Source organism: Corythoichthys intestinalis, chromosome 4 (genome assembly GCF_030265065.1).
Source record: "Corythoichthys intestinalis isolate RoL2023-P3 chromosome 4, ASM3026506v1, whole genome shotgun sequence".
In the NCBI taxonomy this organism is placed as follows: Eukaryota; Metazoa; Chordata; class Actinopteri; order Syngnathiformes; family Syngnathidae; genus Corythoichthys; species Corythoichthys intestinalis.
The window spans coordinates 1,447,546-1,466,208 of NC_080398.1; the positions used below are offsets into that span (position 1 = coordinate 1,447,546).

The 18,663-nt window shown below is 40.1% G+C and overlaps 1 protein-coding gene across 2 annotated transcripts in view; it reads right to left on the reverse strand.

Annotated features, from left to right (window-relative positions):
* The window catches only part of LOC130914353 (mannosyl-oligosaccharide 1,2-alpha-mannosidase IA-like), a 390,270-nt gene that overhangs the window by 164,401 nt on the left and 207,206 nt on the right, over window positions 1–18,663 (reverse strand). For both annotated transcript variants that reach the window (XM_057833457.1, XM_057833456.1), the window contains one exon: window positions 7,654–7,750. In XM_057833457.1, the coding sequence (XP_057689440.1) occupies window positions 7,654–7,750 (97 nt within the window). The remainder of the gene's footprint in view (window positions 1–7,653; window positions 7,751–18,663) is intronic.

Genomic DNA, 18,663 nt, shown 5'->3' on the forward strand with positions numbered 1-18,663 from the left:
TCCTTGATGTCTGTGATTTCTGCATCGTGACCCTTGTTATATGACCGTGTTTCACCCAAAATATCCCCAAAAAATCCAGCTGTGGCCATTCACAGCTGTGTCTTGGCACTCAGTGATACATGCGACATGGAGTTTTTGGATCGAAACAAGGTAATGTGATAATATCTTCTTAAATAATATCTTGTTAAAGTCATTGCGTCTGTAATTCTGCTCTCGCGTGCTTTCACCTTCAGATAGGGTTCTGCTGTTTAAAAAACTTTTTTTTTTTTTTTTTTAAATGCCGTCCTGTTCAAATTTTTCTTCCCCCAGAAAATTGAGATTTTAAGCTTTCCAATGATGTATCACACATGCATATCGGACAATTTTTAAATTTGGCCAAATTAGGGGTCTTACAGCGGAACTTCAAGTAACCTGTTTTCCACCTTATATAAATTTGCATCTGATGGGGGGCGAACTTCACAGACGTGAAGTACTGCTGCAAAGACTTGTCATTGGTCCTCATATTTGTACACCTAGTCAATATGACATTCAGTGGGGCAAATAAGTATTTAGTCAACCACTAATTGTGCAAGTTCTCCCACTTGAAAATATTAGAGAGGCTTGTAATTGTCAACATGGGTAAACCTCAACCATGAGAGACATAATGTGGAGAAAAAAAACAGAAAATCACATTGATTGATTTTTAAAGATTTTTATTTGCAAATCATTGTGAAAAATAAGTATTTGGTCAATACCAAAAGTTCATCTCAATACTTTTTATGTACCCTTTGTTGGCAATAACGGAGCCAAAATGTTTTCTGTAGCTCTTCACAAGCTTTTCACACACTGTTGCTGGTATTTTGACCCATTCCTCCATGCAGATCTCCTCGAGAGCAGTGATGTTTTGGTGCTGTCGTTGGGCAACACGGACTTTCAACTCCCTCCACAGATTTTTTATGGGGTTGAGCTCTGAAGACTGGCTAGGCCACTCCAGGATATTGAAATGCTTCTTACGAAGCCAATCCTTTGTTGCCCTGGCTGTGTGTTTGGGATCATTGTCATGGTGAAAGACCCAGCCACGTCTCATCTTCAATGCCTTTGCTGATGGAAGGAGATTTTCACTCAAAATCTCTCGATACATGGCCCCATTCATTCTTTTCTTTACAAAGATCAGTCGTCCTGGTCCCTATGCGGAAAAACAGCCCCAAAGCATGATGTTTCCACCCACATGCTTCACAGTGGGTATGGTGCAATTCAATATTCATTTTCCTCCAAACACGAGAACCTGTTTTTCTACCGAAAAAGTTCTTTTTTGGTTTCATCTGACCATAACATTCTCCTAGTCCTCTTCTGGATCATCCAAATGCTCTCTAGCGAACCGCAGACCGACCTGAATGTGTGCTTTCTTCAGCAGGGGGACACGTCTGGCAGTGCAGGATTTGAGTCCCTGGCGGCGCATTGTGTTACTGATAGTAGCCTTTGTTACTGTGGTCCCAGCTCTCTGTAGGTCATTCACTAGGTCCCCCCGTGTGGTTCTGGGATTTTTGCTCACCGTTCTTGTTATCATTTTGACGCCACGGGGTTAGGTGGGAGTTCAAAGTCCAAGTGTTGCCCAACGACAGCCCCAAAACATCACTGCTCTAGAGGAGATCTGCATGGAGGAATGGGTCAAAATACCAGCAACAGTATGTGAAAAGCTTGTGAAGAGTTACAGACAACGTTTGGGCTCCGTCATTGCCAACAAAGGGTACATAACAACAAGTATTGAGATGAACTTTTGGTATTGACCAAATACTTATTTTCCACCAGGATTTGCAAATAAATTCTTTAAAAATCACACAATGTGATTTTCTGTTTTTTTTTCCACATTCTGTTTCTCATGGTTGAGGTTTACCCATGTTGACAATTACAGGCCTAATATTTTCAAGTGGGAGAACTTGCACAATTAGTGGTTGACTAAATACTTATTTACCCCACTGTAGTTGTGCAATGGGCCACTGCACTGCCAAAATATCACACCCGACCATTTATATGAGGTAAATGCTCTCTAACGTCATAATCCCAGCAAAATGACAAGGGAGACTCCAGGTATTAAGGGTTTTACTATCAGCTTATCTGACTTTTATTATAGAGGGATTTCTCACCGATTTGACTCAACAGTCGGGTTTTGTCTGACAGCTCAACATCACCTATTAACCCTACCGAATATCTTTATAACATTTTATCTTTTTCTGAACTTTTGGGCAAAAAAAACAACTTTTCTCGTAATGTTTAATTCAGCTGGCCACAAGAACCTAAGGGTAGGATTGACTTTTCTTGTCTTGATAACATTCGTTATGTAGTGTTTCGCATGGATAATGCCGGAAAATAATGAGGTAATTCAATTTACAGTATGGTTTTAATTATTGTCTGACATGTTTTATCCTAAGAGCAATTCAATTAAAAATGGTGCTTCTTCAAAATCCTGAAAATGAAATGTAATTTCTCTCCTTTATGGAATTCTTAGGATACAATTTGTGATTAGTGCTGCAACGATTAATCGATCAACTCGAGTATTCGATTAGGAAAAAAAGATTCAAATTAAATGTTGCTGCTTCGAGTATTTGTTTAATTAAAGTGGCATTGTAATGGTTTATTTTGAAAGTGTGTGCATTTAGTTTTATTGATTTGGGTGGATACACTGCCCTCTGGTCTGCCTCATTTCACATGGGTGAATCCAGTTGCTCCCTGTTAAGACCAACATAAGCAAAGTTTTTGTTTGAGCTAATGTTTTTTTTTTTTTAATGCATTTTTAATTTAGTTTATTTTAGCAGTTGTTTGCGGGAATATGTGTCTGGAATATTTGTTAAGAGCATTGTAAAAAAAAAAAAAAAAAAAGTTAGCATTTTATAGCATTTAAGCTAGCGGACTTTTGCTATGAAAGTTCGCCAACTGTCCTTTTGTTGTACATAGATCCTAATTTATTGATTTATTTTTATACCGTTTGAGGCTCAACTCAAGTATTTTCAATTTTTCATGTTCCTTATCCGATTACTCGATTATTCGAACTAACTAGTTCACAATCAATCGACTATAAAATAATCGATAGCTGCAGCCCTAGTTGCGATATAAGGCTCACGATATTGATTATCTTACAATATGGCGATTCAATAATTATCGATACACGGGGTTAGGATATAATTTTATGATATTCTAAAATACAACTAATAAACAGAAAACAGCTAAAATCCCAACATCAGCTCTTCTGGTAACAAACAATGGACAGTCCAGAATAATGAAAGGACATCCTCTCCTCCCACAAGAAACATCTGATCACGCAGGAACCTGTTGGACACTCAGCTCTCACGTGGCGCAGAAGCTGGCAAAATCCTCAATTTTCGTGGCCCTGACAATAGTAATACCTAAACTCCTACCCAATCCACATTAGACAATAACCCTATTCCGATATTCGTCGGAATACCGGTGCAGGCAAATCATCTGTTCTGCTACTATTGGATCTCAGCGCCGCATTTGACACGGTTGATCACAACATACTACTCAGCAGATTGGAACAGTGGGTAGGGCTTACTGACACTATTCTTCAGTGGTTCACATCCTATTTACATGATAGGGATTTCTTTGTGTCAATCGGAAATTATCAGTCAGAACGAACCAAATTCACGTGTGGAGTCCCTCAAGGGTCAATTCTTGGACCACTCTTATTTAACATCTATATGCTTCCGTTAGCTCAAATAATGGAACAGTATGACATCTCCTATCACGCCTATGCAGATGACACACAACTGTACATTTCTGTGTCCCCACATGATTATAGTCCCTTAGTCTCCCTGAGTAAATGCATTCAACAAATCAATGAATGGATGTGCCAGAATTTTCTCCAGTTAAATGTGGAGAAGACAGAGGTGATCATTTTTGGGCCAAAAAAGGAAAGGTCAAAGATAAGCAGCCAACTTAGCACAATGTCACTTACAGCTACAAATCAAGTCAGAAACCTTGGCGTAATTATTGACTCAGACCTAAAATTTGATAGCCATCTAAAGTCCGTCACTAAATCCGCTTATTACCACCTAAAAAATATAACCAGAATTAAGGGGCTTCTGACTCAACAAGACATGGAAAAACTTATGCATGCATTCGTTTTCGGCAGATTGGACTACTGCAACGGTATATTTACAGGTCTTGATAAAAAATCAGTCAGGAAGCTGCAGCTAGTACAGAATGCTGCAGCCAGAGTCCTCACAAATACAAGGAAGCTGGACCACATTACACCGGTTTTGAAATCGCTACACTGGCTTCCAGTGAGTCAAAGGATAGACTATAAAATACTACTGCTCGTCTACAAAACACTTAATGGCCTTGGACCAAAATACATGCTTGACTTGTTACATTCCTATGAGACATCTAGACCCCTAAGGTCGTCTGGAACGGGTCTTCTGCATGTTCCAAGAACAAGAACCAAGCAGGGTGAGGCAGCATTTAGTTATTATGCTCCTCACCTCTGGAACAAGTTACCCGAACGTCTGAAGTATGCTCAAACTGTTAGCTCCTTTAAATCAGGGCTAAAAACGCTTTTGTTTAGCACTGCATATCCATAACTGTCTATATATTTCAATCTACCTGCCTTCTATTCCTCTTGTGCTTATCTCCATTGCTGATTTCAATGATTATTATTAGTAGTAGTTTTTGCTTTATTTCTATTTTTGTTTTATTTTTATTTATTTTTATTCTGTGATTAAATGCGATCTTTTGTCTTGGTTTTTACGTTGTGTTGATTTAAATGTGATTTTTATGGTCTTCATGTGATGTAAAGCACTTTGAATTGCCTTGTGTTGAATTGTGCTATATAAATAAATTTGCCTTGCCTTGCCTTGCCTTGCCTAAACAACGCCCAAACACACCATTCTTCCGCCTCCCAAGAAATGTTTTAACCAATTGCTGTCATTTTTTTTTTTTTTTCAGGAATTTTTTTGTTGACCCTCTATCTAGCCTTCCTCTCCGTCTGGGTCTGTTTGCTGTTTTTGCCTTGCTGTTTAATTGTTGTCGACTTGGAATAAATTGTCAACTTGCGTTTCGAAGCCTTTTTTCAGCTTTTAAAATGGAGTCAGCACAAGGGGTGAAAACTAAGGTGAACATGCTGAGTTTGGCCTTTTGGCCGGGTTGTTGGGTTTCCGCTGGTCAGGGTCGTTGGAATTGCGCTAGCGCAGTTCCAGCGGTTTGGCTAAATGGGAAGTTGATTGAAAATGAATTGTAAAACTGCATACAATATTTAACGTTTTTTTTGTTGATTGAACAGGACATAACCTCTAAGTGCTCCAAAACGAACAGCAAAATACCTGTAAATGCCCACAAAAACTGACTGTGAACACTTTGGTTTCAGTGCCATTGATGGTGCTAGCCATCCAATCCAATCAAAACGAAGTGGATGTCCAGCGCCGTCAATGGCAGCTAACGTAGACACTATTTGAATGGAAGATTTCGGTAGCTACCTGTTGGGTTGTTCAACCTTGACGAAAAGACCTGGATAGTGTTATTCTGTTTTTTTTTTTTTTTTTTTTTTTTTTTGGAATGGGATTTCTTCGGCGCGCCGAACAGCCCGAACCGTTTGACCGATCAGCATCGTTCGAATATCGAAACGACCGAAATTTTCATGCGACTCAGGGAATTTTTCGAACGGCACCAAAAAATTTTCCGTTCGTGCGTAAATGCCGATTTTTCACCAATTAAAAAAACAAACAAAAAAAATTCAAAATGTATCGAGTCCAACAATTTTTGACCAAATCACATAGTTTGGACATCAAACATTAGGACAGTGAGGGGCATAAAAGTTGTATACAAAATTTGGAAAATTTTTTCGGTTCCCCGGAAATTTGCCAAAAACTTTCCCATTCATTTTTAATTGGATGCAATGTTGGTTCAAATTTCCCATTCTTTTCCATTGGAATTTCGAATAGAATTTACAGTGCATTGATGCCATTGACCGCCATGTATATCAATTCTATTGATATGGATGTCGATGCCATTGACGGCCATGGACGTCCACATTTTCCATTCATTTTCAATGGCATTTCTTTTGTTTAATGCCACTGACGGCCATGTTTGTTGATTCTACTGATGCCAATGTACTTGGATTCCATTGACGCAAATGTAAGTCAATGCTATTGACGGCCATGGACGTCCAAATTTCCCATTCAGTTTCAATGGCAAAAACAACAAATGTCCTCAAATCAACAGGAAAAGACCAGACATCAATAGGACGTGTCCCTCAAATGTCCCCAAATGACCTGATATGACGAGAACACGCTCCCCAAATATCCCTAATTGACCTGATATGACCAGGACACGCCCCCATAATGTCCCCAAATGACCTTATATGACCAGGACAACCCCCCTCCCCCCAAATGACCTGTTATGACCAGGACATGTCTCCTAAATGTCCCCAAATCAACAGGAAACGACCTGATATCATTAGGACGTGTCCCCCAAATGTCCCCAAATGACCTGATATGACGAGGACACGCTCCCCAAATGTCCTTAAATGACCTGATATTACCAGGACACGCCCCCAAAATGTCCCCAATTGACCTTATATGACCAGGACAACCCCCCCCCCCCCCCCAAAATGACCTGTTATGACCAGGACATGTCTCCCAACTGTCCCCAAATCAACAGGAAACGAACAGATATCAATAGGACGTGTCCCCCAAATGTCCCCAAATGACCTAATATGTGCGAGAACACGCTCCCCAAATGTCTCTAAATGACCTAATATGACCAGGACACTCCCCCCAAATGTCCCCAAATGACCTTATATGACCAGGACAACCCCCCCAAATGTCCCCAAATGACCAGTTATGACCAGGACATGTCTCCCAAATGTCCCCAAATCAACAGGAAACGAAAAGATATCAATAGGACGTGTCCCCCAAATGTCCCCAAATGACCTGATATGACGAGGACACGCTCCCCAAATGTCCCTAAATGACCTGATATGACCAGGACACGCCCCCCAAATTACCTTATATGACCAGGACAACCCCCCCCCCCCCAAATGTCCCCAAATGACCTGTTATGACCAGGGCATGTCTCCCAAATGTCCCCAAATCAACAGGAAACGGCCAGATATCAATAGGACGTGTCCCCCAAATGTCCCCAAATGACCTGATATGACAAGGACACGCTCCCCAAATGTCCCTAAATGACCTGATATGACCAGGACACGCCCCCCAAATGTCCCCAAATGACCTTATATGACCAGGACAACCCCCCAAATGTCCCCAAATGACCTGTTATGACCAGGACATGTCTCCCAAATGTCCCCAAATCAACAGGAAACGACCAGATATCAATAGGACGTGTCCCCCAAATGTCCCCAAATGACCTGATATGACAAGGACACGCTCCCCAAATGTCCCTAAATGACCTTATATGACCAGGACACGCCCCCCAAATGTCCCCAAATGACCTTATATGACCAGGACAACCCCCCCTCCCCAATGACCTTTTATGACTAGGACATGTCTCCTAAATGTCCCCAAATCAACAGGAAACAACCTGATATTGTCCATGAAATGTCCCCAAACAGACCTGGGCGGGGCTAAGATCTGTATGTCCACATTGCAAAGACCCAGAGTAATTTCTCCAGAAATGGCAGTTTCTAGTTTAAAAAAGACTTACCGAACATGTTGCCAATATGTCCATTTTTGGTTAAAGGCCTGAGCTCATTCTTGCCCCAGGCATATTGCTTGTAGTTGTCCCAGGCAAACTTCATCATCTGTAAAGCAAAAGCACACACACGCACAGCAGAGCAGTCAGTGGATTGACGGAGCGCACATGTAATTAAATTTGTCGAGCTCCAGGCGACGGGAATGATAGTTTATTGATCAACGCGGCAGAGGACAAGCGTACAATTATGCTGCATTCCTAAATAAAGTAGAGCTGACATTCATCCTGCAGCCATTCAAAACCTCACTAGAAATCACGAGATTAAAGGCAGCATTTAATTGCTTCGCACAAGATGGGAAGTGATCGTTTTTTGACTGTTTTTCATCTTCCGTTAATGAAAAAAATGATATAATCGGTGGAGCCAATCATCATCGATGCGCAGGGGTAAGTGACGCCTCGTTGCCTTAATGCACTCTGGTAATTGATAAGAACCTCATGAATGTTTCGTTGTATGTCTTGGTTGCTAGGGAGGTGGGATTGGTCGGCAGTCCATCCAGTATTGATTCGAGTCCGGTTGTCAGATCGTTAGGATTTGTGGACTCAAGTTTTGGATTGGATGTAATTAGTCTGCTGTGGTCTATCTGGATTGATTGGTCACCGGTCAATACTTCAGACTAGGGCTGTCAAAATTATCGCGTAATTAATTTTTTGAATTAATCACGTTGAAATATTTGACGCATTTAATGCACATGCCCTGCTCAAACAGATTAAAATGACCGCACAGTGTCATGTCCACTTGTTACTTGTGTTTTTTGGTGTTTTTTCACCCTCTGCTGGCGCTCGGGTGCGACTGATTTTATGGGTTTCAGCACCATGATCATTGTGTAATAATTGACATCAACAATAGCAAGCTACTAGTTTATTTTTTGTTTTAAAATTTTACAAATTTTATTAAAACGTAAACATTAAGAGGGGTTTTAACATAAAATTTCTATAACTTGAACTAATATTTATCTTTTAAGAACTACAAGTCTTTCTATCCATGGATCGCTTTAACAGAATGTTAATGTTAATGTTAATGCCATCTTGTTGATTTACTGTCTTAACCCTTAGATGCATAAGTGGGTTAAAAATGACCCAGTGAGGTTGTTTTCTTGAAATATCTTCGGAATGAAAAATTGTTATCAATTCATATTTCAGGTATTTCTCAAAAAACATGTTCTTGATATAATGCCATTCAAATTTTTGATGAACTTTTTATACATTTGAAGAAATTGTCATTTTTGTATTACTACCCTAAGCTTCCACAAGTGGGTCAAAATGGACCCATATGCATTTTCTATGGAATCCAATGGGAATCTTTCATTCTTATCAACTTTGGCTGTCAGGAATAAATTTATCGAGGACCACACAGACTAGGTATGTAAAAAGTGACGTCCCATTAGAATATTATTTTACACAGCAAGAGCTGATACTTGTACTGTAAATACTTTATTATTATTTATCAACAAATTAACCTACTTCATAACTAGCTAGCTAACTAAGGCTAGGTAATACCGCAGGTCCTAATACACAATTCCGAATTTTTGTAACATCTGTTTTGTTTTTTTGTTTTTTGCGTACCCGTTCAGACTGCCTTTGTCCATTGAGCCTGTTCAAGTATCACACACGCACTCTAATTTGCAGTCCAAGATGCGCTGAGCAAACTGGCCCGCATGCGCAGGAGCATTGGAGCAGAGAGAAAATCGAGCATTGTCAGGTTTTTCCTCAACCCATTTTATTTTTTTATGACTGTTGTCCAGCCCGCTCCTTCCCCAAAAGCTGCGTTCAAGCTAGGCGCTAACGCTAATGCACAACTGCACCTATACCGTAGCACCCTGTCTCTCTCGCTCTCTGCTGATGTTACGTAATTGCTGCATGAATTCCAATTTGGGGGACTTGACAGTTCGGATCGCAGCCACATTCTGGAAAAATGTGGCCCGGATGAGATTTTAACCACATACGAAAGTGACCTGGATCAAAATTGAAAATGGTCCACTTTTATGTGACTTTTCCCGTTCAGTCAAGTCGGAAAAACACAAAAAATTTGTGCTAGATTTACAGCTGAAATGGTCCTCCAGATTTTGGATGATGGAGAGGCAGTGACGAGGTTGGACTCAAGTGTCCGAAATTTCTGATGATGTGGACCCAGACTATTGTCCAGGTGGCAGTAGCAGTTTTCCACCTGGAAATCCAACTGAACAGGATCAATCTGAGTCATAAGATTCCACTTATGTGTCCTCTGAAGAAGAAAGTGTCCAAATCATGGCCAACAGAATGAGTTGGTAGGGCTCTTACCGGAGAGAATTACCTCCCACCCAGGGCAGAACACAGAGCAACAATATCCTCAGAAATCGGTCGGTGCCTCCACAAGGGCTTAGCACCGCTGTCTCACCAAAAAGATGCATGGGAGCTCTTCATCATTGATGATAAAATACAAGGAAGGATAGTCTATTGCTGTTTTTTTTCTTTTTTCCCAAAAATGTTAATTGGATCATAAAGATATTTCAAGCATGAAATCATTCTTGTGTGACCCTAAATATCATATTACTATACAAGTGATTATTCTTCACCAAAATGGCATAAAAACACATTGGTTCTAATATGGGTCATTTCTGACCCACTTATGGAAGAGTGTAGGGTCCAGTAACTTGTGCATCTAAGGGTTAATAAACAAGTACAGTACTTATGTACAGTATGTTGAATGTATATATCCGTCTTGTGTCTTATCTTTCCATTCCAACAATAATTTACAGAAAAATATGGCATATTTTATAGATGGTTTGAATTGCGATTAATTCCGATTAATTAATTTTTAAGCTGTGATTAACTCGATTAAAAATTTTAATCGTTTGACACATTTTAGGTCAACGAAGTCTTTAAAACAATAAATAAAATACGTGAAGAGCAGAAGTACCATAATTTTCGAACTATAAGCCACTGCTTTTTTCCCTCATTTTGAATCCTGCTGCTTACGGTCCAGTGCGGCTTATTTGTTGATATATTGGGGTTAATAGGTAACACTTTAGAAAGACTGTCATCTGGCAAATTATGTCACTAACTTCATTCATGTCCAGCTCTGATCTTTTACATCCATTCAAAATTGAGATAATTTGCCAGATGACACTAAATGACATCTGCCATAAGCATTCATTAATGCTCATGGCAGTGTCATGTCATAATTATGATGGTCTTATGACAGTCTTATGGCGCCACTGTCAGATAAAGTGTTACCAAATATCATAACTAGCAATTAATGAATCAACTGAAAGAGTAACTAAAGAAATAATTAGTACAGAACAATGAATTTTTATTGGTATTTGCATTTGTAGCGCTACAATGCATGCTAGGAGGCATGTTGGACGACAACAGTGTTGACAGCAGGTGGCAGCAGGGGTTGACTGTCTCCCCCAAGGGAGCAGTGACAGCCAAATGAAGCTTCGCAGCCAATTGGTTCAAAGCTTCATGGTGGTTCATTTGATTTTATGACAGTCTTATGATGCCGCTGTCAAATTAAGTGTTCCTGGTTAATATCTTTTGGTGTAAATATCCCATAATACAGTGAGGACAGCTGCAGCTTATAGTCCAGTGGAGTTTATCTATGAACAAATGCCGTTTTCGTGTCAAATTTGGTGGATGGCGGCTTATAGTCAGTTCCGCCTCCTAGTCTGAAAACTAAGGTATTTGCACCCCTTGACATTTTGCAAGTTCACCCACTTAGAAAATAGGTACAGATCTGAAATTTCAATCATAGATGCATTTCCACTTATAGAGGCATAATCTAAAAAAATCCAGAAATCACATTGAATGATTTTTCAATCATTTATTTGTAATTTACTTGGGTGCATAAGTATGTGTACCCCTGAGAAAATCAGGGCTAATATTTAGTGCAGAAGACTGTTTGCAATTACAGAGGTCAGACGCTTTCTGTAGTTCTTCACCAGGTTTTCACATATGGAAACAGGGATTTTGGCCCATTCCTCCACACAAAACACCTAGTTTCAGCTCCATCCAAAGATTTTCTATTGGATTGAGGTTTGAAGACTGGGTAGACCAATCCAGAACCTTGATATGCTATGAACACAGCCACTCCTTGGTCAGCTGGAAGATATAGCCAGCCACGAGTCATCTTCAAGTCTCAGACTGATGGAAGGAGGTTGTGGCTCAAAATCTGACGGTACATTTCACCATTCATCCTCTGATTTATACAGTACAGCTGTCTTGTCCCCTTTGCCGAAAAGCAGCCGGAAAGCATGAGGTTTCCACCCCCATACTTCACAGTGGGGATGGTGTTCTTGGGATTGTACTCATCCTTCTACTCATTCTCCTTCCACACACGATGAGTAAATTATGCAACAAAAAGTTCTACTTTGCTCTCATCCAACCACATGACTTTCTCCCATGACCCCTCGGCATCACTCAGATGGTCCCTAGTAAACTTCAGGCAGGCCTTCACATGTACTGGCTTCAACAGGGGAACCTTCTGAGCAATGCAGGATTTTAAACCACTGCACCGTAGTGTTCTAATAACAATAGCCTTTGAAACTGTGACTTCAGGTTATTGACCAGCTCCTGCCGTGTAGTTCTAGGCTGAGCCCTCCATTTCTCATCACGAGTGATGCCTCTCGAGGAGAGATTTTACATGGAGCCCCAATCCGAGGTAGATTAACAGTCATGTTTAGCCCTTCCAATTTTTTAACAATTGCTACAACTGTTGATTTATTCTCACCAAGCTGCTTTCCAGCTGTCCCATAGCCTTTTCCAGCTTTGTGGAGCTCAGCATTTTTTTTCTGGTGACTTGCGAAAGCTCTCCGGTCTTGCCCATGCTAGAGTTGGATTATGACTGACTGTGGGGTGCACAGGTGACAATATTGAGCTGAAACAGGTGGTGGGTTGGTGGTTACTTATGGGGTAAAGGCACATGCGGGGATTAAAGGGGGGGGGGGTGGCATAGCCCCTCTGGTGGCCGAAAATGTCAATGCATGTAATTGACTTTCCTGTATAGGAATTTAAAATTAAGACTATGCCAGTGAAATGTTGCCTATAAAAGTTGTAAAGCAATAAAACAAACAACAAAAATGAATAAAATGTTTTGCCCAAAACCCCACAAAACTACACCGATGGGTAAAGCTGGACTTTTTTTAAGGAAGACTGACAACTCTTTGAGTGTCATGATTATTGCTGATTCTCATGGGTACAAATACTTATTAACCACCGCAAAGTAAAATAAAAAAAAACAGTATTTAATAAATCATACAATGTGATTTCTGGATTTTTTTTTAAAGATTTTGTCTCTATAAGTGGAAATGCATCTATGACTGAAATTTCAGACCTCTACCTATTTTCTAAGTGGGTGAACTTGCAAAATCACGAATACAAATACTTCTGCTCCTCACTATAAATACTCGACTGTCAAACGCGCAGATTCATTTGACAATCGATTAGTTGTCGTTTTGTCGATCAATGTGACAGATTGGCCCTCCAAAGGAAACCAGAACTGCGATGCGGTCGCTATGAAGCTAACTTTTACAACCTTGGTCTAATCAGTGGATTAGTCGTCAGTAAGTCTGCAACGGACAACAGTCAAACTGAATTTGTTGCAGTTAGTCTGGATTGATCTCCAGAAACTCAAAAGATTGCCAGTCATGAAGGATCTGTCACAATCGTTCTGTATTTTTGTAAATGAGTCTGGATTTGACACCAAGCATCTGGAATCTCTCCTTCATGGAATGATTGGTCATCATTCAATTTGGATCAGTTGCTAGTATGCTCGAATTGACATACAACGATGAGACTTGACGAGCTTGAAACCACCAATTTAATTTGCAGTTTATGATGATCTAAGGAACCTTGAAAAAAAATGGCAACGCTTGTTCTTCTTTCATTTTTTTTTTTTCTTCTATAAATCCTTGAACCAACAAACAGACTGCGATAAAACTATAACCTCATCTGCGGGAGATGCCAGATGGGGACGAAAGAACATAAAAGAGTGTGACGGCGTTCCGACATGATTTTCTGCTTTGCCCAATCAAAGAACACAGCAATGTCAGATTTTTCTTTTCATATTCTCAGCCTGCCTTCCAGCGACTTTAAAAACATGAAGTGAAAGAAAATGATTAGAAAAAAATGTCAGAAATCTTGTTCATTTTTTTTTAAGGTCATTACGGCGTACATGTCAGCGAAAAGACTGAAGTAGTACATGAAAATAAGTATTCAGGGTTAAGGCTGCAGCTATCGATTATTTAGGTAAGGTAGTTCAACTAATCAAGTACCGTATTTTTCGGACTATAAGTCTCAGTTTTTTTCATAGTTTAGCTGGGAGTGCGACTTATACTCTGGAGCGACTCATGTGTGAAATTATTAACACATTATTATTAGGGTTGTTCCGATCATGTTTTTTTGCTCCCGATCTGATCCCGATCGTTTTAGTTTGAGTATCTGCCATTCCCGATATTTCCCGATCCGTTTGCTTTTTTTTTTTTTTTTTTGCTCCCGATTCAATTCCAGTCATTCCCGATCATTTTTCCCGATCATATACATTTTGGCAATGCATTAAGAAAAAAATGAATAAAACTCGGACGAATATACAGTATACATTCAACATACAGTACATAAGTACTGTATTTGTTTATTATGGCAATAAATCCTCAAGATGGCATTTGCATGATTAACATTCTTTCTGTGAGAGGGATCCACGGATAGAAAGACTTGTAATTCTTAAAGGATAAATGTGACTTTGTATATTGTGACTAAATACTGCCATCTAGTGTATTTGTTGAGCTTTCAGTAAATGATACTGCAGCCATTTAACTATTCTGCCCGAATGCATGATGGGAAGTGCAACCATGACTGTGCGTAGGGGCACCAATTGATATATCTTCTCTGCGTTGGGAAAAGAACATAGGGTGTTAAGAAAATGATCAACTACTGCCTTTCTTCCCCACATTACCTCCCACGATATTTGTAATTGATGAGAGAGGAATTGTAAGTGGTCTTAAGGATAGGGGATACCCAGGACTTGAACTGTATCTATTCATCTTTGTTGCTTCATTTCTAATTATGTATCATATAGCCTCTGTAAAGCCCTTTGAGACATCTGTTGTGATTGAGGGCTATACCAATAAAATTGAATTGAATTGAATTGAATTGAATTGAATTGAATTAAGGCTTTAGCCAAATAAAAAATGGCTCCAAAGGCTGCCAAAATTCTCTCTACTCATTATACGCTGCCTTTTAGGTCTATATATAGGAAAAGCGGCGCCTTTATAGAATGAACGCGACAATGCGTGAGTGGGTCGTGAAGCACATGCGTTAATTATTCAACGTGATTAATTTTAAAAAATTAATTACGCCGTTAACGCAATAAATTTGATAGCCCTACTTTAAGCCAAAACTACTCTGGATGAGTGTAAGACATTTTGTCTGTAACGTTAAATACAATTAGAAAACGATTTAAATAAAAAATATATATATATTAAAAAAAGGCATGTCCGATATTTTTTTGCCGATTCCGATACTTTGAAAATGACGTGATCGGACCCGATCATTTCACATGTTATTTTGATGTTTTGGAGTGGCACTGATGTTTTGGTCAACTTGTTAGCATGTTTTTTATTATATAGTTATCTGAATAACTCTTAATAGCTATGTTACGATAACATATCGGCCACGTTCACATTTCGTTGTTCATGCATCATGTAACATTATCATACTGTCCATTTATTCAGCATGTTGTTCTCTATTGTATTTTTATTTTAAATTGCCTTTAAAGATGACATATCTGTTGTATGTGTGGATTTTCATCAAGTAAATTTCCCCCAATAATGCGACTTATACTCTGGTGCGATTTACCTTAATTTTCGTACTATAAGCCACTACTTTTTTCCTTCATTTTGATAACTGTGGCTTTGTGGGATTGTTATTTACATCTGTAGCGCTGCAATGCATGCTAAGAGGCCTGTTGGGTGACAACATTGTTGACAGAAGGTGGCAGCAGATGTTGACTGTCTCCCCCAAGGGGGCAGTGATGTCCAAAGGAAGCTTCTTGAAGCAATAAAGCTTTGCAGTAATTGGTTCAAAGTTTAATCATGGTTCATTTGGTCTTATGACAGTCAGTCGTATGATGCCGCTGTCAAATAAAGTTTTACCTGGTTAATATCTTTTGGTGTAAATATCCCATGATACAGTGAGGACAGCTGTGGCTTATAGTCCAGTGCGGCTTATCTATGAACAAATGCCGTTTTCGTGCCAAATTTGGTGGGCTGCGGCTTATAGTCAGGTGCACCTTATAGTGTGAAAATTAGGGTGTCTTCATTTCGCATTTTTGGGCTGGTACGACTTACACTCAGGTGCGACTTATAGTCCAGAAAAATACAGTAATCGGATTACGAACATTTAATGGATTGCAGAATAAATTTCAGGAGATGTAAAACAAAGAAACAAGTGTTTATGCCAGCAATAACATTTCTTTTGGCTTGCAAACATTGTACTTTCAAAAGAGCGTTAGTTGCGAATACAAAATACATTTCCTGAGTGTTTCTTCAAACTATGCAGATTTGCACTTTACTAATTGCACTGAAATACCTCATTTACGTACAAACAACTGACTAACTTGCATAGCAAAAGTCTGTTAGCTTAAAAGGTATAAAATGCTAACATTTTTTCTCTTGCGCTTAAGAAATCGTTCAAACATATATTCCCCAAAAATCCTCACTAAATTTAAATCTAAATATTTGTCGGTCCGAGGAGGGATGGAGAAAAGTGGATGCTACCTTGCGCCAGGTGACTGAACTGTCGAGGCAGACTGCGACTATTGACATCTGAGATTTCGCCTACGCCATGAGGAGCCCGAATTTGACTAAAGACCAACGGTATTTGGACATATTAAATTGCTTATTCGGCTTAGTTTGATTATAATCTTCCTTTCCTTTCCCGAACACCCTTACCCCACCCCTCCCTTCTCCTGGAGAGAGCCACGCAGGTGGCCCTATCTCTTGCTTTTGATCTCTTGCAAACGCTGGTCGCAGGGCCCTGTGACTCTTACTTTGACTAGAGACACTTGCGCATACCCACACTCACACACAACCTCCCCGCCTTCAGTCCACCACCGCCTTTTTCTTACTATCACTGATCCCTTCCCCCTTCTTCCAGCCATGACTGGTAGTTCTCCTTTTTTTTCGTACAAAAAAAATCCCTGCACGTGACCAGTGCGTCATGTCATACCCATGCTATGTTGTATGATATACAGTGGGGCAAATGAGTATTTAGTCAACCACTAATTGTGCAAGTTCTCCTACTTGAAAAGATTAGAGAGGCCTGTAATTCTCAACATGGGTAAACCTCAACCATGAGAGACAGAATGTGGAAAAAAAACACAAAACCACATTGTTTGATTTTTAAAGAATTTATTTGCAAATCATGGTGGAAAATAAGTATTTGGTCACCTACAAACAAGCAAGATTTCTGGCTGTCTAAGAGGTCTAACTTCTTCTAACGAGGTCTAATAAGGCTCCACTCGTTACCTGTAGTAATGGCACCTGTTTTAACTCATTATTGGTATAATAGACACCTGTCCACAACTTCAGTCAGTCACACTCCAAACTCCACTATGGCCAAGACCAAAGAGCTGTCGAGGGACACCAGAGACAAAATTGTAGACCTGCACCAGGCTGGGAAGACTGAATCTGCAATAGGTAAAACGCTTGGTGTAAAGAAATCAACTGTGGGAGCAATTATTAGAAAATGGAAGACATACAAGACCACTGATAATCTCCCTCGATCTGAGGCTCCATGCAAGATCTCACCCCGTGGCGTCAAAATGATAACAAGAACGGTGAGCAAAAATCTCAGAACAACATTGGGGGACCTACTGAATGACCGACAGAGAGCTGGGACCACAGTAACAAAGGCTACTATCAGTAACACAATGCACCGTCATGGACTCAAATCCTGCACTGCCAGACATGTCCCCCTGCTGAAGCCAGTACACGTCCAGGCCCGTCTGCGGTTCGCTAGAGAGCATTTGGATGATCCAGAAGAGGACTGGGAGAATGTGTTATGGTCAGATGAAACCAAAATAGAACGTTTTGGTAGAAACACAGGTTCTCGTGTTTGGAGGAGAAATAATACTGAATTGCATCCGAAGAACACCATGAACCACTGTGAAGCATGGGGTTGGAAACATCATGCTTTGGGGCTGTTTTTCTGCGAAGGGACCAGGACGACTGATCTGTGTAAAGGAAAGAATGAATGGGGCCATGTATTGAGAGATTTTGAGTGAAAATCTCCTTCCATCAGCAAGGGCATTGAAGATGAGACGTGGCTGGGTCTTTCAGCATGACAATGATCCCAAACACACAGCCAGGGCAACAAAGGAGTGGCTTTGTAAGAAGCATTTCAAGGTCCTGGAGTGGCTTAACCAGTCTCCAGATTTTAACCCCATAGAAAATCTGTGAGGGAGTTGAAAGTCTGTGTTGCCCAAAGACAGCCCCCCCAAAAAAATCACTGCTCTAGAGGAGATCTGCATGGAGGAGTGGGCCAAAAATACCAGCAACAGTGTTTGAAAAGCTTGTGATGAGTTACAGAAAACGTTCGACCTCCGTTATTGCCAACAAAGGGTACATAACAAAGTATTGAGATGAACTTTTGGTATTGACCAAATACTTATTTTCCACAAATAAATTCTTTAAAATCAAACAATATGATTTTCTGTTTTTTTCCACCTTCTGTCTCTCATGGTTGAGGTTCACCCATGTTGACAATTACAGGCCTCTCTAAATATTTTCGAGTGGGAGAACTTGCACAATTAGTAATTGACTAAATTTATTTGCCCCACTGTGTGTCTACTTGTAACTTGTTCTGTAATTTCTGAAGAAGAGAGAGAAGTGGCGCCCCAGAACAAAAGTCTGCAGCGGCCCGATGCTCACTCATCGAACGAAATTTCGTTGCATCTGTTGTCATCTTGTGAGAGCTGGTGTCAATGAC